We start from the raw sequence: 18,703 nt of genomic DNA, 5'->3' as shown, positions 1-18,703 counted from the left end.
CTTTGCACTTCTTCTGGGAAATTGTCTTCTCTTTTTCTCTTGCTTTTCCTTCTTGTTGTTTTGACTCTATAAATTCTTAGGAGATGCATTGAATGATACAGTATTTCTTCTTCTTCTGCTACTGTGTTCTTAAATCTTATAATTCTTTTTCACAGGACTGCTATGACTTTGGTGCCTGCCTTTTAACAAGAAAAAAAATCTTCATTTTGTTCAACTCATTTCATTCGTGTTTACTTAACTCATTGTGCCATTCCCATTGTGGTCATTTCCATTTGCCCTGTCATCACTCATCAATAACTATTTGTGGGGTAAAATGAACAACATAATCCAAGACCATGAACACCAACCTGACACAAGCCATACAAGATACAGCAACGGAAAGTTAGCAGTGTATTTTCTTCAGGAAACTTGAGCGGGTTTCTCTTGCTGTTAGGTGTTGTGTTGTAAACTTAATCTGATGTATTTCGTGCCACTGGACCATTAGATGGCACCTCTGGGGAAGAACTAGGTCATTGTAAAAGCAAAGAAAAAAACTTCCTCCATTAACTCAAACTGACTTCTCCTTTGCCTCTGCCTCACACCCACGTGAACGTGTAAACAGAGTTCATCATAATTTATAAAGTCAACAGTGTACCCAAGCAGTTTCGCTCCATTTCATCCAAGTGAGTTGTCAAACTTCGAAAAAAAAAAAAAGAGAGACCTGGTGTAATTATATGCAAACATTGTTGAAATTAGACGGTATGGCTGTATTTAGTTACAGGAAAACATGTGCACAATAAAAAGGATCTTTTGGGGTAATTGCTGAGAGGTGAGAAATGATATGAAACATGGATGCGTTTGGGCTTGCCAGTCAAAACATTTCTACAAAACTAAATTTGGAGCTTGTGGTGAGAAAAGGATCACGAAGGTTAGATCGCTCTCACTCTTAATGAATTCACCACATACCTTATCTTTTTTTGTGTGTAAAGAATTTATAGGTGCGATCAAAAAGTTCACCACCAAGAATCTCCTGACTGCGCCAATGAATCATAAGTCGCTATCATTCAGTGGAACCGAACACCAAAAAGCAAGGTCTACCGCCGCTCTCACTTTGCATTCCTCCCCCTGACAAATGAAGTGTTTCAAACCGACAGCAATTAAGGTTTCTGCCGTTATTTATTGTGGGAGGAACAGTCCCCCCCTCTATAACCAGCCAGGTTTTTTAGTCTGAAGCTCTGCCCATGAGCAGAGCTGAGCAGTGGAGAGAGCAGAGGAGTCTAAAGTGACATGAGGGGGTGCATTCCAATATGCAGACTCTCGTCCTCCACTCGTGCTTGTGGCCTCACGTTTTGCTGATGCCCCGCCTTTATGGAGAAAACAATTAAGATGCCCTGCTGCCAGCCTAGCCAAAACAATTTTTGGGGGACTATTCTTCATTTACCATCCGGTTTGCAAATGAGAAAATGACTTTACAATTGAGCTTTGGCGAGATACTGAAATATAATGCTGTTGTTAGTGATGTCACCACGATGTACTACTTCCTGGTACGAGGCCACAAGCACAAGTGGAGGACGCAAGGTTGCATATTGGAACGTGCCCGAGGTGTTTGCTTGTGTTTGAAGGAGAGCCAGAGTTAACCGATGCAGACAGACTCTAGTAGTCGATGATAGACTGAAAACGTGGCTGGCCACTTCAGGCCTGCCACTGATGAAACTTGTGCCCTGCGCCTCTACGGTACGTGATTTATGTTGTCACCCCTCATAAACCACCATGTAAATACATCCCAGTGTTTGGGTGGTGGAGCACGAGGCTTTTGAAAATGTGGATCTTGTTCCATGGCCGTTTTGCTTTGCTCAGATGTACGTTCTGGGTCGTTATGGGGATGGCGTTGACCTGCCACGCAGTATCAGCACGGACAGGTGAAGCCCCCTTCTCCAAAAAATGGATTTTATTTTCGTAAATGAGCCGTTCTGTTTACACATGGGTGAGCCACCCTGAGCCCCTGCAGGTGGACTGGCCACCAAAAGGCCCGTTGGCGAATGGCAGGCGTGCGGTGCACTCTGGGTGGCCGCCTTTAAGAGGACCTGATTGGAAACTTACAGTAGGGTCAAGGGTAAAGGGATGTTGTCAATGCAAGGAGGACTTGAAGGCTGCATGGACACACACACACACACATACAAACACCACGCACGCACGCACACACACACACACACACACACACACACACACACACACACACACACACACACACACACACACACACACAGGCAAACACCGTACACACACACACACACACACACACACACACACACACACACACACACACACACACACACACACACACACACACACACACACACACACACACACACACACACTGCCGTTGCCCTCTGAGTGAGCTGTGTAGGATTGCGTCATACGCTGATTAGCTCCCAGGAGTGCTGCATTGCGAAGTCTTAAGCCCGTCAAGCTAATTGTGTCTCTTGTCGAACAGCGTTGGAGTATGTGGTTGCCATGGGTATGGCATACAAATAAGAATCACGAAATTTTTGAAAGGTCCTGTTCCTGTGTACCTCCATCTCCTCCTTGTTATGATTTTATGTTCAAAGATGAAAAGAAAAGAAAAGAAAAAGAGAAGAGAGGGTAAGTCTTTTCAGGAGAGGGCAGGTGGTGTCACCGGCAGTTGGAGCTGTGTGGGACTGACTTTGTGTGATGATTAGTGTAATTTTTGATTCAAAAAATACGTAGCGGTGAGTAATTTCATGCGATGGTACGAGGAATATTTTCCAAAGCAAAAAAAAAAAATTGGGTTGTGTTAGGAGTTGTTGGGGTGGGTTTCGGGTGGAAGGGGTTGTAAGGTCTGTTTTAGTTTGAGTAACATATTTAAGCCATTACGCAGCACTCTTTTGCATATGTCTTGCATTGGCGCAATAAAGCTTTATTAACCACAAATAACATCTTCTGTTAGGGGTTTCAAAATATTGTTTTTCATGACCTCACTTTTTCGCTTTTGATTTTTTGAAAAATACCGGTCTCAGGCAGGCTGGTTCTCATTAGACCCAAACATATAGAACATACATGCCACAGCGTGATGATTTTCCCCTCTCTTTTCTTTTATTGTGATTAAATCAGGAAATTATCTGGTGTTCCCTGAGAGAAGTCGGGTTCTGGTCAAAAGACGTGGTGATATACCCTCCGGATTCGGCTAAATTAGTTTCCCGCTGTTAATAAATAGCTTTGGTATCGTTTACTCTGGCCGACCAATCTACAATGGGGGGGGAAGCCGCAAATTTAAAGGACACCAACAGCAACACTGACGGCACTGACTATGCAGCCACTCTTAACAACTGCTATCATTTTTTCCTCCTCGTTTTATTGGCCTGAGACATTTTTGAGGTTCTAGAAGCCTAATTATAACAACACTCTGGCTGCCTGCAGCCACCCGCCTGATTGGCCAAACTCCAGAACTCAACAAATTATTCTATTGGCTCGCAAACACACATAGATTTTAATGGGCGGGAGGAGGAGAGGAGGGGGGAGGAGGAGTTCAAACTTCAAACGCCAGTTCTTATGGTAAACGATTGGCAGGGTTCAAAACTTCTCACGTTGTGCAATCTGCTCTGCTCTGCTCTGCTCCTTTCCTCCCTCCGCCGTCGAGCGAAGCCACTGCGGCAAAAGCTGCTTTGAAATGAGTTCCACACACTCCCATTAACGGAGAACATTTTTCAGGCCTTTATTTGCCTCTCCCTCCCCGCCAAGATGTCTTTTTTTTAACGTGAGAAATCCAATCCCGCTTACATCTGATCTGCCCTGGCTAGCTTAGCTTAGTGCCGAGAGAGAGAGAGAGAGAGAGAGAGAGAGAGAGAGAGAGAGAGAGAGAGAGAGAGAGAGAGAGAGAGAGAGAGAGAGAAAGACTGGGACTGACTTGGAGAGATAGACCTGGACGGGGTTTACAAGAGAGATAGAGAATAGGAGAAACAGATCTGGACAGGGTTGACGAGAGAGAGAGAGAGAGAGAGAGAGAGAGAGAGAGAGAAAGAGAGACAGAGAGAGAGAGGGAGAGGGAGGTTTTTACGCAGGACCAAAGTCTCACCTTCAGGGGCTGTTTCCATGCTCCATGCGAGATGTCACAGCTCACCAGGCGTGCGTTAAAAAGTGCACGACAGTCCGAGGTGGTGCTTTATGGGATAGGTAAAAGCTGAGGACATGGGAGAGCCTTGTCCTCTTTTTGCTTGAGGGAAGAGAGAGAGAGAGAGAGAGAGAGAGAGAGAGAGAGAGAGAGAGAGTGTCAGTGTGTCTATATCTGTGTGTGTGTATGCACACCCGTGCATGTGTGCGTCATTGTGTCTGTGTCTGAGTCTGTGTCTCTGTCTGTGAGATAGAAAGAGACAGTGTGTGTGTGTGTGTATATCCGTGCGTGCGTGCGCGTGTGTGTGTGTGCGACAGGGAGAAAAAGTGGCTCTTGAACAACTTTAAGATCTGAAAAGCCCTCTCCCCATCTCTCTCTTTCGAGTCGTCTGGGGGCCGGGGGGGCATGAGCTGAGTGTAACCACTTTCCCCTGTGGACACCCACTTAAGGCCCACTCTCAAAACCCTACCAGAGAGAGAGAAAGAGAGAGAGAGAGAGAGAGAGATAGAAAGGAAGGTAGAAAGAAAGGGATATGTAGAGAGAGAGATAGAAAGAAAGGTAGAAAGAAAGGGATATGTAGAGAGAGAGAGAGAGAGAGAAACAAAGATAGAAAGAAAGAAATGGATATCTAGAGAGAGAGAGACAGAGTGAGAAAGAAAGAATAGTAGAAAGAAAGGCATATGTAGAGAGAGAGAGAGAGAGAGAGAGAGAGAGCCTGCGCAAGACAGGTTGGTCCACCTGGGATCCATGTGTGGTGCACCCTGATTTACTAGTGAGCTCAAACTGTCTGGCTACGACAGTTATTGGGCAGACACCATTTTTTTAAGACTAATCTGCTTCTCAGAAGTTAGCGTGTGCACCTTCCCTCTTCCCCCATTTGTTCTTTCTTTCTTTCTTTCTTTCTTTCTTTCTTTCTTTCTTTCTTTCTTTCTTTCTTTCTTTCTTTCTTTCTTTCTTTCTTTCTTTCTTTCTTTCTTTCTTTCTTTTTGTCCCCCTCTCTCTAACTCTCTCTCTCTCTCTCTAACTCACTCTCTCTCTCCCTTCCCCCTTCCCCCTTCCCCCCAACTAACCACAACTTTTTTTTTCTCACTCCCCATGTCAGACACAGCGATAAATCTGTGTGCTTGAGAAGAGAGATAGCATCAGTACTAGCCCCTATGAGCCAGGCAGGCACGTTGATCTCTCTCTTTCGCCCCCCCCTCCCCCCTACATATCCCTTTCTTTCTACCTTTCTTTCTTTCTTTCTTTCTTGCTCTCTCTCTCTCTACATATCCATTTCCTTCTATCTCTCTCTCTCTCTCTCTCTCTCTCTCTCTCTCTCTCTCTCTCTCTCTCTCTCTCTCTCTCTCTCTCTCTCCCTCTCTATTTGTCTCCCTCTCTCTTTTCTGTTGTTGTCGGCACGACAGACAAGACGAGTCGATGAGGAGAGTGACAGATTGGGGAGATTGGGGCTAATCTTTACATGTGGTTTCGGCACCTCGCGAAGCAGCACATGCACACACACACACACACACACACACACACACACACACACACACACACACACACACACACACACACACACACACACACACACACACACACACACGGCACTCTGCACTCGGCGGCTCTGATAAGGGTGGAAAGGCCACTGATTCCACTTTGTTGTCGGGGCGCTAAGATAAGAGAGGAAACAATAAATCACTAACAGCGCTGTAGATACTACAGGCTCCTGTGAGGACGAGGAGGAGGAGAAAGGAACAAGCGAGAGCTGCTTTAAGTGCTAAGGATATAACAGGCTGCTGTGCAGTGTTGCCAGATTGGGCGATTGGGCTACTTGGGATGGCCGTCTGCAGGTAAAAACGGTAAAAATTGGCAATTTGGCGTTTTTTGTTCTGCAGTTTTGTGTCCATAGAAATTAATGCAATTTGTTGAAATTGGGAGGAATTCATTGCATTTTTGGCGTTTTTTGAGAACCTTTTGGTCGGGATTTGATCAGACACATCTGGCAACACTGCTGCTGTGAGGGCAAAGAAGAGGATGAGGGGAGAAAGAAAGAAGAAGAGAGAGCTAGCACACTATCAAGTCTGTACACACTAAAGATACAGGCTCCTGTGAGGGTGTGAAGGTGAGTGAGGGAAGTGAAATAAACAAGGGAGGGAGAGCTAGCACTACGAACAGAGTAGGCACTAGAGATAGCAGCTCCTGAGGGTGAGAAAGGTGAAGGAAGGAGGGAAGGAGGGAAGGAGAGTGAGGGAGAGGAAGGAGGGAAGGGTGGATTTCAGATACCTCGTGCCAAGATAGGCAGGTTAGGCACTGCCAAAAAGTTTTATTGTATTGCCCTATACCAGTGGTTCTCAAACTTTTTCCATCATTCCCTCCTTCAGAGGGTCTGAATGCTTCCGAGCCCCCCCAAGCAACAGCAGTAGCCTATTCGCGCAGACTGATTTTGCTGACTGATTTTGTGACTGGTGATATTTTAATAGGGAGGGAATGCAGTCGAATGCAGATGTGTGTTCATTTCCTATGCTATTCAAATTCATGACAATTAATCATGTCGGTGAGGGCTTTAAACTTACTGACTTATTGGCGAAGCAGGAAATAATTTCCTTGGGGGGGAAAACCCAAAAGTAGATGTCACACGCCCCCCTCTGAGATGCCTCCGCGCCCCCCCCAGGGGGGCTAACGCCCCACTTTGAGAAACACTGCCCTATACATAATGGCTCTCTAGATATAAGTGCTAGAGATAGTTACACCTGGCGGTGAGAAAGGGGGGAGTAGGGAAGAAGGGAAGGAGGAGGGAAGGGAAGACTAGAGACACTTTGTGCCCAGATAGAGGCTGTTTTGCTCTCTACATCGTGCACTGCTAATAGTTACATTGTTTTGCCCTATACATAATGCACTGTAAACATTGTAAATAACATAGATACAAGCTCCAGGGGCTCAGAAATGGGGGTAGGGAGGGAAGATTAGGCAGAGACACTCTGTGCCCTGATAGAAAGCTAGCGAGTGCGCTACTAAAGAGTTACATTGTTTTGCCCTATACATAGTGTATAATTGGGGTAGCGTAAGCAAGCCTGTATTTAGCTTTATTATCACCCATTTATGTTGGTGTTCCACCTACATACGTCTTACCCAATGACAACAATGTTATCCTTGGGTTATGTTATGGGAGCTGAATGCGACTGCTTTTGTGGGGGATTATTCCTTTTTCTCAGGGTAACACCTCAGTTTAAGCGGAATGGGCTATAATAACATAATTACGTTGATAATATGCGTGTTAATGATAAGTTACATAGCCTACATGATTTTGCACCCTATGTAGTACAAACTATTTTTTAGCCAATGACTGCACATTTCAGAATTGGCCTTGGTATTCTATCCCAAGAGATTCCAAGTTCGAGGAAAGCATAGCAAAAATGGCGTAGCAAAGACATAAGGTATGGTGAAAAAAAAGAAAAAAAGTGGTGTTGCATTCCGCAAATAGGCTACTTTTTCCATTTTGCCCCTCATGAAAAATTGGGACAACAAAAAAGAGATTTGGAAAAGAAATGATAAAGTAGTAAGCCCACACCTGATAGATTACAGTTATAGCAGTCGTTTAGCAGTTAATTTGTTCTACACGCTGCTAAGCGTGAAAAGCCACTAAGAAACTCGACACTAAAATCACATCTATGATCCATCATTTTTATGGGTTCGGAATTGGAACGTAAACAAAGTACTGAGCTTAGTGGCTTTGCCAGACTCGACCTTTCGAGAGCTGTAGTGAGACTTAAGACCATTCATTCCGCAATGGTTTTCTTTTTAAGTTCACGTAAGGTAGAAAACTTTTTTTCCCTTTTTCTTCGTTTCAGCCTCTGTTCTTCCTTCAGCAAAGCGAAACACTGTTGATTTACAATTCTCAAATTTGACAAAAATGTTATTGGCCTCGTTCTGAAGCGTCTTGCTGTGGGCAAAAAGCATGGTATTGCTCGCTGCGTTGTTGTTGATTCACAATTCTCAAATCTGACCGTAATTTAACGGCCTCGTTGGGAAAGCCGCGTGCTGTGGCATTTTTGGCACTTTGTGGCATTCCTTGTTGCGGGTAACCCAAACCGTAGGCAAGCAGCCACTCAAGTGTCCTGGCTTAAGGAGTGCTTTGATGGCGGCCCGCGGCCCGGGGGGCAATGACAAGTGACAGAAGGCAGAGAAGAGAGAGAGGGAGAGAGAGAGAGGGGAGAGGGAGGAGAGGGAGTGGCTCCGTTGTGGCAGGTCCCTGGCCCACAGGCTGTAACCCAACCAACATCCCTCATCATCATGCCTTGCCTCCCTCATGGATTACGAGAGGACTGTAACACATAAAGAACCACACACACACACACACACACACACACACACACACACACACACACACACACACACACACACACACACACACACACACACACACACACACACACACACACACACACACACACACACACACACGCGAGACAACCCCACACACACATGAAGCACCACACACACACACACACACACACACGAGACAACCCCACACACATGAACACACACAAATGCCCACATACAGTACACATTACACACACACACACACACACAAATACACACACGTGCGCGCGCGCACACACACACGCACACACACAGATATTTCCCACCGATACTGTACTGTAACGAGCCATATGGTTGCTCAATCCTGACGCCACTACATCATATGGGGCCATTTGAGAGAGAAAAAAATCTGCCTTGTTTGATGGACGGATATGTTAAAATATTTGTGCGGTTGTGGCTAAGTCCCATTAGGGAAGGGGTGTTTCTGCTTGTGACATAATATCGATATTGTGAGAAGCGAAGCTAGACAGTATGAATGTGTCGCCCCACCCCACCACACCTCCCTCATTCAATACCATGTGTACCACAAGGGCAGCCCTGAACGTTTAAGAAAGAAAAAAAAGAAAGAGAGAGAAAAGTCTTGAGATGTAAAGTTATTGCATGCTCTCCCACATATTAAGCAAAATTAAACCATATGGCAGCCTCGAGACCTCCCAGACATGGAGGAAATGTGACAGATGCGAGTCTTTGGCATCGAGCTCAAAGCGAAAAACGGGGGAATGGGGGGTGGGGGGCGTCCAATCAGATTCATCTCTGTGATTTCCTGTTGTTATAAACAACATAATACTGGAGCGTTGTTGCGAACTCAAGGCCGGCCGGCGGCGCTGTGCTATGCAGCGCTGTGATGTTTGACTAAATCAGAACTTACAGGTTTACACAAAAAGTCCTTTGGTGTTCCATTGACCCCTTTAATTGATCAAATAGATGGAATGAGTGGTTTTGATGACAGAGCAAAAACAAGACTTCACCACAAAACTCCCCGGCTCAGGAATTATTCGCACATGACCAAAAATGCCTCTCTTCTCTGAGGAACCAGATCCTTGTGTTCAGGGACATGTTTTAGCCGGTACAAAATCATCCTATTGGCCCTCTTCTCAATACGCACTGTACAATGTCACGGGGTCCCCAATTCTGGGGCCCCTTTTTCCCTGGTCCCAGGACAACTGACCCCTTTGTCCTCCTGTCCCCGCACTGTCGGCGGGCCTGTGTGTGTTTCTGGCAATCCAAAATGGAAATCAGTTGGGGATTCATTCAGGACGTCTCTTATCCTTCAGCTCTGCTTCTAAATGCTAAGCTTTTACTGTCTCGCTGTCTGCACTGCAGATTGTCTTGTTGCTGCTGATTTCACTGTTACTGTTCACTGTTGGTTTATCTGTTTTCTCTGTGCTGTATGTGTGTGTGGTGGCGTACGTCAATGTAGTTGTCTTTCTCTGCTTAGAGAGTCTGTAAAATATATATGTGAGTTCCGTGTTTTTTGTTTGTGTGTGTGTTCGTCTATTGTGTGTGTGTGTGTGTGTGTGTCTTTGTTTGTGCGTAGATGTGTGTATATGTGCAAATGTTTGTGTGTTGGTGTGAGTGGCGACCCCCCTCCCCCCCACATGTGTGTTTTTCTTACCTCTTCTCTTGTGTTCCTCACAGCATGCGATTGCCATCCAGTGGGCGCGGCAGGCAAAACCTGTAACCAAACCACAGGCCAGTGTCCCTGTAAAGATGGCGTCACGGGCGTCACGTGCAACCGTTGCGCTAAAGGCTACCAGCAGAGCCGCTCGCCCATTGCCCCGTGCATAAGTACGTGCATCAGACTTTGAGGACAAAAAAACCTCAAACTTATTCTTTCCTAAATAAGCCACTGCTGCAGGGTTCAGTTGAAACCTACTTGTAAGATTTCTTCTTTAAAGCCACAAACCAGATTGGAGACAAACACGGAGGTTGTCAGAAGCCCCCTGCAGTTTGAAGCCTCATGGATTTTATTTTTTAATTTCTTTTATTTTCCTTTTTGTATGTCTGTGTGCTGCCATCTTCTCAGACAAAATGCGAAATTATTTTCAACAGTGGATGAAACAACGATAATAAACAAGATCTGAAACCGTCTGTGGATTTTCAGCCATACGTTTATAATTGTAAAATGGTTACCCCATGGGACCTTGAGGAACACTAATGCGTCTTTTCCACTGCAGGTTTTCTGGTAGGCCTACATCTCGACACAGCGCGACTCGGCCGCCACTTTTTGCTTTTCAAATAGACACAACACAGCTCAATCGTAAATCAAAAAGTGGCGGCCGAGTCACGTTTTGTCGAGCTGTAGGCCTACCAGAAAACCAGCAGTGGAAAAGAGGCATAAGTGACACCAACCAAGCCATTTGATATCAAAGAAATCACCTCTGCCATTGTGACATCCTGCTATCTTCTGCGAATTGTTTCACGCTGGTGCTTTTGTCAGTGAAGCGAAAAGTTTGGAAAGTGGACAAAGCTGTCGTGAAATCGAATCAGGCCTACAGTATGACATTATTGCTGGCAAAGAGTAAAGAAAGGGATCAATGATTGCCATAGCTGTATTGGAAATGGATATCTCTAGTTTTGTTCTGGGAAAGTCGGAGAGAAAGTTGCATACTAATGTGCTAAGCTTGGACCGAGAAAAGTCCCAGAGTTCCATTGATAATATTTAGTTTCGCTTTACAACAGTGAAACGATCTGTTCCGTAATTAACAGTGCACACTAACCAGCACACCCCCCCTCCTCATTCTCGCGCCAAGTGGAATTTTAACAAGGGAGTGAAGTCACCGCTCTGACTAAATGCCTTCCAGAGCGGATGAAAATGTAAATCTAGCTGTCAGTTCTGCGGAATTGGCACATTATTTCTGTTCATTTCTTGAGACAGGCCTCAATAGGGACATTCCCTGATCGTTGATAACGGTAAATAGTTGCAGCGACATTTGGTCTGCCACTATGTTTGGTTCTTTTGTCATACTGTATCTATTGTTTTCAGTATAATATTTACATAACTAATACGTCTCATTTTGATAGGTTGGAGATAGAGGGATTTTAAGTACAGCTTAATAAAATATTTCAAAGCTCTTGATTTAACTGGGGAAAAAAGAAAAGCTTTATATATTACGTTTTGGTTTGACGAGTTCCACATTCACTGGCAAAAGCATCAAATAATTTAAGACCACCCATTATTTGGCTTCATGGAGAATGCTGACAAAAATGAACATTGCCGTCACTCCCCAAATCAGTTTATCTCACCAAGTGGTTCTGGTCCCTCTTTCCTATTGGTTCACTCTTATCTGAGACGTACTATATGTCAGCATACACACTTGTCCATTCGTCCACTCTTAAAGTGCTTACAATGACCTTGAAGACAGAAGATGGCAGTTTTCCACGACCTGTGGGGGCATTTTGTTTTTTGTTTTGTTTTTTTTTGGTCTGAAGACTTGATTCTTTCTTCCTTTACATGTGCATTTTCAGCATGTTCAGTAGTTTTGTGGTACACTCTTTCTTTGAAAGTCTTGACATCCTCTGAGTATTTGTTTTTTCGTAGTCCCTTGATGCTCTTGCATGATCCTTGCTTCCACTTGCCTGTAGGTTTGTCTTAATATGCTAATACGTAGCTAGCCACATGGTATCACCTTTATCTGAAAACAATTTCTTTGTAAGGGTGATGGCACTTAGCTCCTGTAACTGTCCACTGTCTAGACCCTCTTCTTATCTTTACTAGACTGCTCTGAAGGAGGGTGGAAAGAATCAAGTCTTGGACATGCGTATGCCATCCAGGTGGCTTTCAAACATGATAGAGAAGGAAGGGCTATACATAGGCCTACCTCTCAGGCAAACCATACAACCCTGATTGTCACATTAAGTGGATTCCCAGCACAATACATTTTTTTGTACACTGGGGTGTCAACATCTGAGACTGAATTAACATGGAAATGAGGCTTTAGTACAAAGAAATCTTTTAATTTGATACTATTCTAATACAAGTTTATTTTGCCAACATATCTTAAGTGACATTGTTTAGTAAAAGACCATTTCTCATTTACACAAGATGTTTAACATTATTTTGTGTGTTCTTTTGCTAATACCAGAGATTCCAGCAGCACCACCAACAACAACTGCGAGCAGTACAGAAGAACCAGCTGGTAAGTCAAGTTTTGGTATTTTACTGTTTTTTTATAAGTGTATCATCAATTCAACATGTAATATTATGCACCCACTGTACCTAGACATATCCCCAAGGTACCGTGCAAGTACACAATGTGACAGACTGTTAAATACAGTTACTCTACCTCACGAATGCCTAAATGCATCTCCCAAAATGATACGAACAGTATCATTATCTTGGTAGTAGTTCTCTAGTTGCTTCCTACTGTAGCTCCAGTAAAGAATCCGCTTCCAAGATGAAGAGATATTAAGGTTATCATCAACTCTGCTCTCCCCCGCCCCCATGCTCCCCATACCCTCTTCTTTCCACATGTGGGGACAACCAGACTCAAATTGGATCCCTCTAGCATTCGCTCCCCGTCTTGCGGTTCATGAATATTAAATCACTCGCCCCTTCTGTAGCCTCGGGATGGGACTCCTTTAATCTTCCACTCTTCCACAAATTAATCAGCCCTAACTGCCTCGCAACAGGGTGCTGACGCACAAGTTCTCAGGGACTTGTTGTTGTTGATTTGTACGGGTGGTTTTTTTTCTTTCAATATTTTCTCTCTTTTTTGGAGGGGAAACAGGATTTTCGGCGCTTGTGCCGGTAGTCACTAACAGCTGTGAAAGATTTTCGGGGTTGATACACAAGGTCGGCTTCTTCAACATTCATGTATTCAGTTTCACTGCTTTTTTCCCCTTGCAGGCAAACTATTTTTGCCAAATCTTGAATGTGAGTTTAATACCTATTCATCATCCGAACTGTCAGACGACGTTAAATCTTTGTGCAAAACTTGACTTTTTTTTACACAATCCCTGACAGATATTTGGTTTGAAGCACTGTGCTAATACATGCAGGCAGTAACTTACTTTCTGAACCAAGATAACCAGTACAAAAAACTCAAGCTCTCCCAAATGGCACTTGCAGTGTGGAGGGGAGGGTGTAGGGCTATTGTGACCTTTTGAGAATCGAAAGGGCTTCACAAATGCCTCTATTCGTCTTTTTTTGGAAGCCAAGTGAAGTGACTCTGCTCTTCACCCCTCTCATGCTAAAGAAATGTTAGCATGTGAAAAAGCTCTCGGCAGCTGTTCTGCGACTCCGAGTGGCCTCCAATGCGTCACTGACAGATTAGAGATTGACAGTGGAAGTAGAGGGAGAGCAGCTTGCGTTCCTTCCTTGCTGCTGTCTTTCTCACCCATACACTGTTCCATTTTTTTCATCCCCCTTTCTTTTTTTCCCCTCCATCCTCCATCCTCCATCGCCTTTTCACTTGCTTCCAGTTTTGTTCTGCAAAAGCATTGGAAATTCTCACAGTCTCACAGAGAACCCTTCTGGCCTGTGTAGCCCTGCCCTGCTACTCAGCTGCAGCCTGCAGGGCTGGCCTGGGGGGAGAAATAGGGCCCGGGCACTTTTGGCTTGAAGGGGACCCTTATCATTAGCTGTGCAGAACTGACTCACCGGTGGGCCCCGCACCCTCGTGGGCCCCTATTTTTAGAAATATAAAAAATATATATATTTTTTTACATTTCTGAAAATAGGGGCACGCCGGGAAATGCCCGCTATGCCAGATGGCCAGTCCAGCCCTGCGTAGCCTGCCCTGCTCGGTCTCAGACGTTGGGAACATGGACGAAGGAAGGGCCCCTGGGTGTTGAAAATAGTCCCAGGCTAATGGAGCATCAAAGACACACTAAGCAGAGTGGTGTTTTAGCGCGTGCTGAACAAACAAACAGGACCCACACACCGAACAAGAAACCCATCCATTTCCCAATCCGCCGTGTTTGCATTTCATGGTTTTTGGCCGCGCAACACAAGGAAAGGAAACTTGTGGCAGCCATATTTCACACAAAAGGGATCACCGCGTCCGCTTTTAGTGGGGGAGGAGGAGGCCAGGATGGGGATTCTTGTCTATTGTGGTTCTTTAAAATAGTTTTAAGTTTAAATGTTTAGCTGGGATTTGGCAATGTGTGTCAGGGTGGGATGGTGGATTAGTGTATTTCAGTGCCCCTCCCGACATATGTAGTCGTAGGGTTTTTTGGATCTCCCTGCTTGAGCGGTTGAATATTTTGAGTTTTTGTTGGTTTGGGCACAAGTGTGCACTGCGCTCCACCCGCTTTAAAACACAACAACGGTTTCCTGGAAAAAGTTGTGTCTGAAAAGGAGGCTAGACAAAATATTTTGCATTTTTGTTTTGTTTACGGCTTTTCACAGTTAGTGTTTTGTATTTCATTATTGAGTTATATCCTAGAAGAATCAGGAGGAGCTGTTTATCATGCTGTTGTTTGTATTGGGCAACTCTGTTTTGTGCAAAGACTGGCTTAGATAATATTATTGCTACGAAAGCAGAGCTGGCTGGCCCTACAAACCGGCCCTGGCATTTTTAACATGAACCAGCCTTTCACCACCGCCTCCATACTTCAATTATGATGAACTCTGTCCACTGTATATTAAGGATGCTTCGAATGGCCGCCCCATCTAAATTTTGTATAAGGGAAAAATGTAAACAAACAAACAAAACATCAAACAAATCGGCTCCTAATGACCGTTGGCCCACCGGGAAAATGCCCTGTATGCCAGATTACTAGTACAGCCCTCTACCAAAGTGTAGAGTCCCCCGGGACTGAGGAAATACATTTGAATACAATTCAAAATGTGTAATGCGACAATCAGATAACATCCCCTATTTTTGAATCATATACCCTTCTGTCTGGATAATAACAAGACAATGTTTGGTCTAAGTAATACCATTTAGGTTACACTTTACTTGACGTCGCTGCATAACACATTCATAGCAGATGTTATACACTATGCATGAAGGATTCATGACTATTTCGTAAGACATTGATACCAAACCTTTAATAGACATGGAAGACAAAAGGACAGCAACTCATCAAACTCAGCAATCATTGAGAGTTCAGAACAAAACCCGCAATGCTGCTGCTTTGTTTAACTTTTATTTTGACAAGTTGCTGTCCTTCTGTCCATTAGGTTTATGAAAAGGTTTGGTATGAATGGGTCATGAAACAATCATGAATGCTTCATGCAGACTTTACAACAGCTGCTATGAATGTGCAGGAACATGTCAAGTAAAGTGTTACCCCCTTTTTACTCAGTGTTTGCCTTTTGTTGCTCTGACACAAATAGTTGGGCAATGCACAACAACTATCTTGCTATCTTGCTACCTAGAATAAACAACATGTAGAGCCTTGAGAACCCTCTAAATGAGTTAAACTTGACACGAAGATGTGATTATAAAGTGATTATAAAGCCATTAACTGGTTTGTTAATGCAATGTTGTGAAACAGAGTGTCAGTTTAGGAAGTCTTCAGATATGTTTAGATGGAACACCAGTCTGGAAATGAAATAAGCTGATCACTGTGGGTGTGGCACCTTAGACAGACACACACACACACACACACACACACACACACACACACACACACACACACACACACACACACACACACACACACACACACACACACACACACACACACACACACACACACACAGACACGCACACACACACACACACACGCACACGCACACACACACACACAGTGAAGCTGTTCCATCACAATGGGTGGATGGATGTTCCGGACCACCCAGGCACATTCTGGAGTCTGGAGCCTGAGAAGAAGAACAGAATTCATTATAACACCATCATCTCATCGCACCGCACCGAGGGGCCGGAGGAACCGGAGGAAGCCCACCACCTTAGGACAGCACACACACGGACGGCTATTGGAAAAAAAATGATCTCATGCATGCAATGGATAATTTGCAGCAGATGTGGAACCTCCTTATCAATGGCATCTATCCCAGTCCAGTCCAACACCACCACCACTACCACTCTGCATTGTCCTCTAAGGCTTAGCAACGCACAATCCTCCTACATCGACACACCACCCGATTTTCAAAGCCCCCCCCCATCACCTCCACCACCACCACCCCTCCTCCTGTGTCTAGCAGCAAATGGACTGTCCTCTTCCCTGGACACACCAAACAACCCAGAATATCCAACCCTCCTCTCCACCTCCACCACCACTAACCAACGCATCAGCCTCCTTTTTAGGCTCCATCATCACTCAATTCCTCAATCTCTTCCCTGTGTACCACCACTCCCTCCAGCATCCACCAACCATGCGTCATCACACCAACACCACCACCACCACCACCCCTCCAGTGTCCTCCAGCCAATGCACCATCCATCCTCCTTTATGGACGCACCATCGATTCTCAACCATTCGCCTCCTCTTGTCACCACCCCACCACCACCACCACTACTACCACTACACCCCAGTGCTCGGGAACCTGCAGACTTCTGGTTGACAAGGGTGGAGTAGGTTTTGGTTGGTGGGTTGGTTGGTTGGTGGGTGGGGTGGGGCAGACAGCTGTGCGGCAGGTGCCTCTACTAGCTCGGGGAAGGGGGGCATGAATGGTGGGGGGGGTGGAGGGGCTCAGGGCTGGGAGATTGTCAGAGAAGATGCGGGCTTTGGGTTTGGGTGGTGGGGGGTTCAGGGCCTCTGATAGCTTTGACTGGGCCCGGGACAAAGACATCTGAAAGGGCCCCCCAAACCCAATCAATGCGATATAATGAGGATCCATTTCTGCGCCCCCTTCCTCTCTCCCTGGGCCCGGGACAAGTGACCCCTTTGAACCTTCCCACCCCCCTGTCGGCTTTCCTGGGTGGGATGTTAATTTGTCTCTTCAACGTAGGGGTTTTCTCTTGACCACATGGCGAGGGATGGAATGCATGGCAAATACCTCCGATTGCAGAGGCCCAGACAAAACACATATTGTTGCAGGAGGTCACGGATGGTGTGAGTCGCCACTACTCTCCCCCCCTCCTACACACACACACATACACACGCACGCATACACACACTCACACACACACACACACGCACACACACACACACGATCACACCAACACCGACACCGACACCGACACACACACACGGCCACACGGCCACACACACACACACACACACACACACACACACACACACACACACACACACACACACACACACACACACACACTCCCAAACTGAATGAAAAGAGATGTCCTCAGTGGAATGCAATGCGGCGGAGATTAGCCAGCATGATGGCTGATGATGCCACTGACCCGAAGAGAGAACACTGACCAGAACAAGACACCACAGCCATGATGATGATGATGATGATGATGATGATGATGATGATCTCAATGGTCGATCGCCAGGATAAGAAGAACACAGAGTCTCATCTTTCCTCCCTCTCTCTCTCTCTCTCTCTCTCTCTCTCTCTCTCTCTCTCTCTCTCTCTCTCTCTCTCTCTCTCTCTCTCTCTCTCTCTCCTCTCTCTCTCTTGCTCCCCCCACCCTCTCTCTCTCTCTCTTGCTCCCCCTCTCTCTTTCCATCTGTCCTCTCCTCTCCTGTCCTCTTCCCTCATCTGCCTTGTCCTCTCTCTCCTTCCCCCTCTCTCTCTCTCTTTCTCTCCCTGTTCACCGTGGCTCCTCAGCAGGGACGCCGACAGCTTTGGCAGGGCCCAGGACAAAGTCATCTGAAAAGGCCCCCCCATTCGCCATTACATTCAATGTAATGAGGGCCCAAGTATGCCCCCATCTGCCTGGGCCTGGGACAGCTGGCCCCTTTGTACCACCTTGTCAGCTTGCCTGCTCCTCAGAGCCCCAGCTTCCCTCTCCCTCTCCCTCTCCCTCTCTCTCCCTGTTCCTCTCCCTCTCCCTCTCTCTCTCTCTCTCTCTCTCTCTCTCTCCCTCTCTCTCTCCTTCTCCCTCTCTCTCTCTCTCTCTCTCTCTCTCTCTCTCTCCTTCTCCCTCTCCCTCTCTCTCTCTCTCTCTCTCTCCCTCTCTCTCTCTCTCCTTCTCCCTCTCTCTCTCCCTCTCTCTCCCTCTCCCTCTCCCTCTCTCTCTCTCTCTCTCTCTCTCTCTCTCTCTCTCTCTCTCTCTCTCTCAGCGCCCCAGCTGGAAGCGTTCACATGGGCTGGTGAAGAAGTGAAGGGCCTCACCCATCTCTGGATGGAAGTTTTTCACCATGATTAGCAGCCACTCCTCGACTCCCTCATATCCACCCACATCATGCGCT

General features: G+C 45.8%; 1 protein-coding gene across 3 annotated transcripts in view; it reads left to right on the top strand.

Annotated features, from left to right (window-relative positions):
• Positions 1 to 18,703, top strand: part of ntn1a (netrin 1a) — a 147,045-nt gene that overhangs the window by 103,022 nt on the left and 25,320 nt on the right. For 2 of the 3 annotated variants that reach the window (XM_063201909.1, XM_063201902.1), the window contains exons 4-5: positions 10,112 to 10,261; positions 12,559 to 12,612. In XM_063201909.1, the coding sequence (XP_063057979.1) occupies positions 10,112 to 10,261; positions 12,559 to 12,612 (204 nt within the window). The remainder of the gene's footprint in view (positions 1 to 10,111; positions 10,262 to 12,558; positions 12,613 to 18,703) is intronic. The other variant, XM_063201918.1, reaches the window with a different exon arrangement.

The sequence above is a fragment of the Engraulis encrasicolus genome, chromosome 1, assembly GCF_034702125.1.
Source record: "Engraulis encrasicolus isolate BLACKSEA-1 chromosome 1, IST_EnEncr_1.0, whole genome shotgun sequence".
In the NCBI taxonomy this organism is placed as follows: Eukaryota; Metazoa; Chordata; class Actinopteri; order Clupeiformes; family Engraulidae; genus Engraulis; species Engraulis encrasicolus.
The sequence above is the reverse complement of the archived record's forward strand: the minus strand, read 5'-3'. Positions and strand labels throughout refer to the sequence as shown.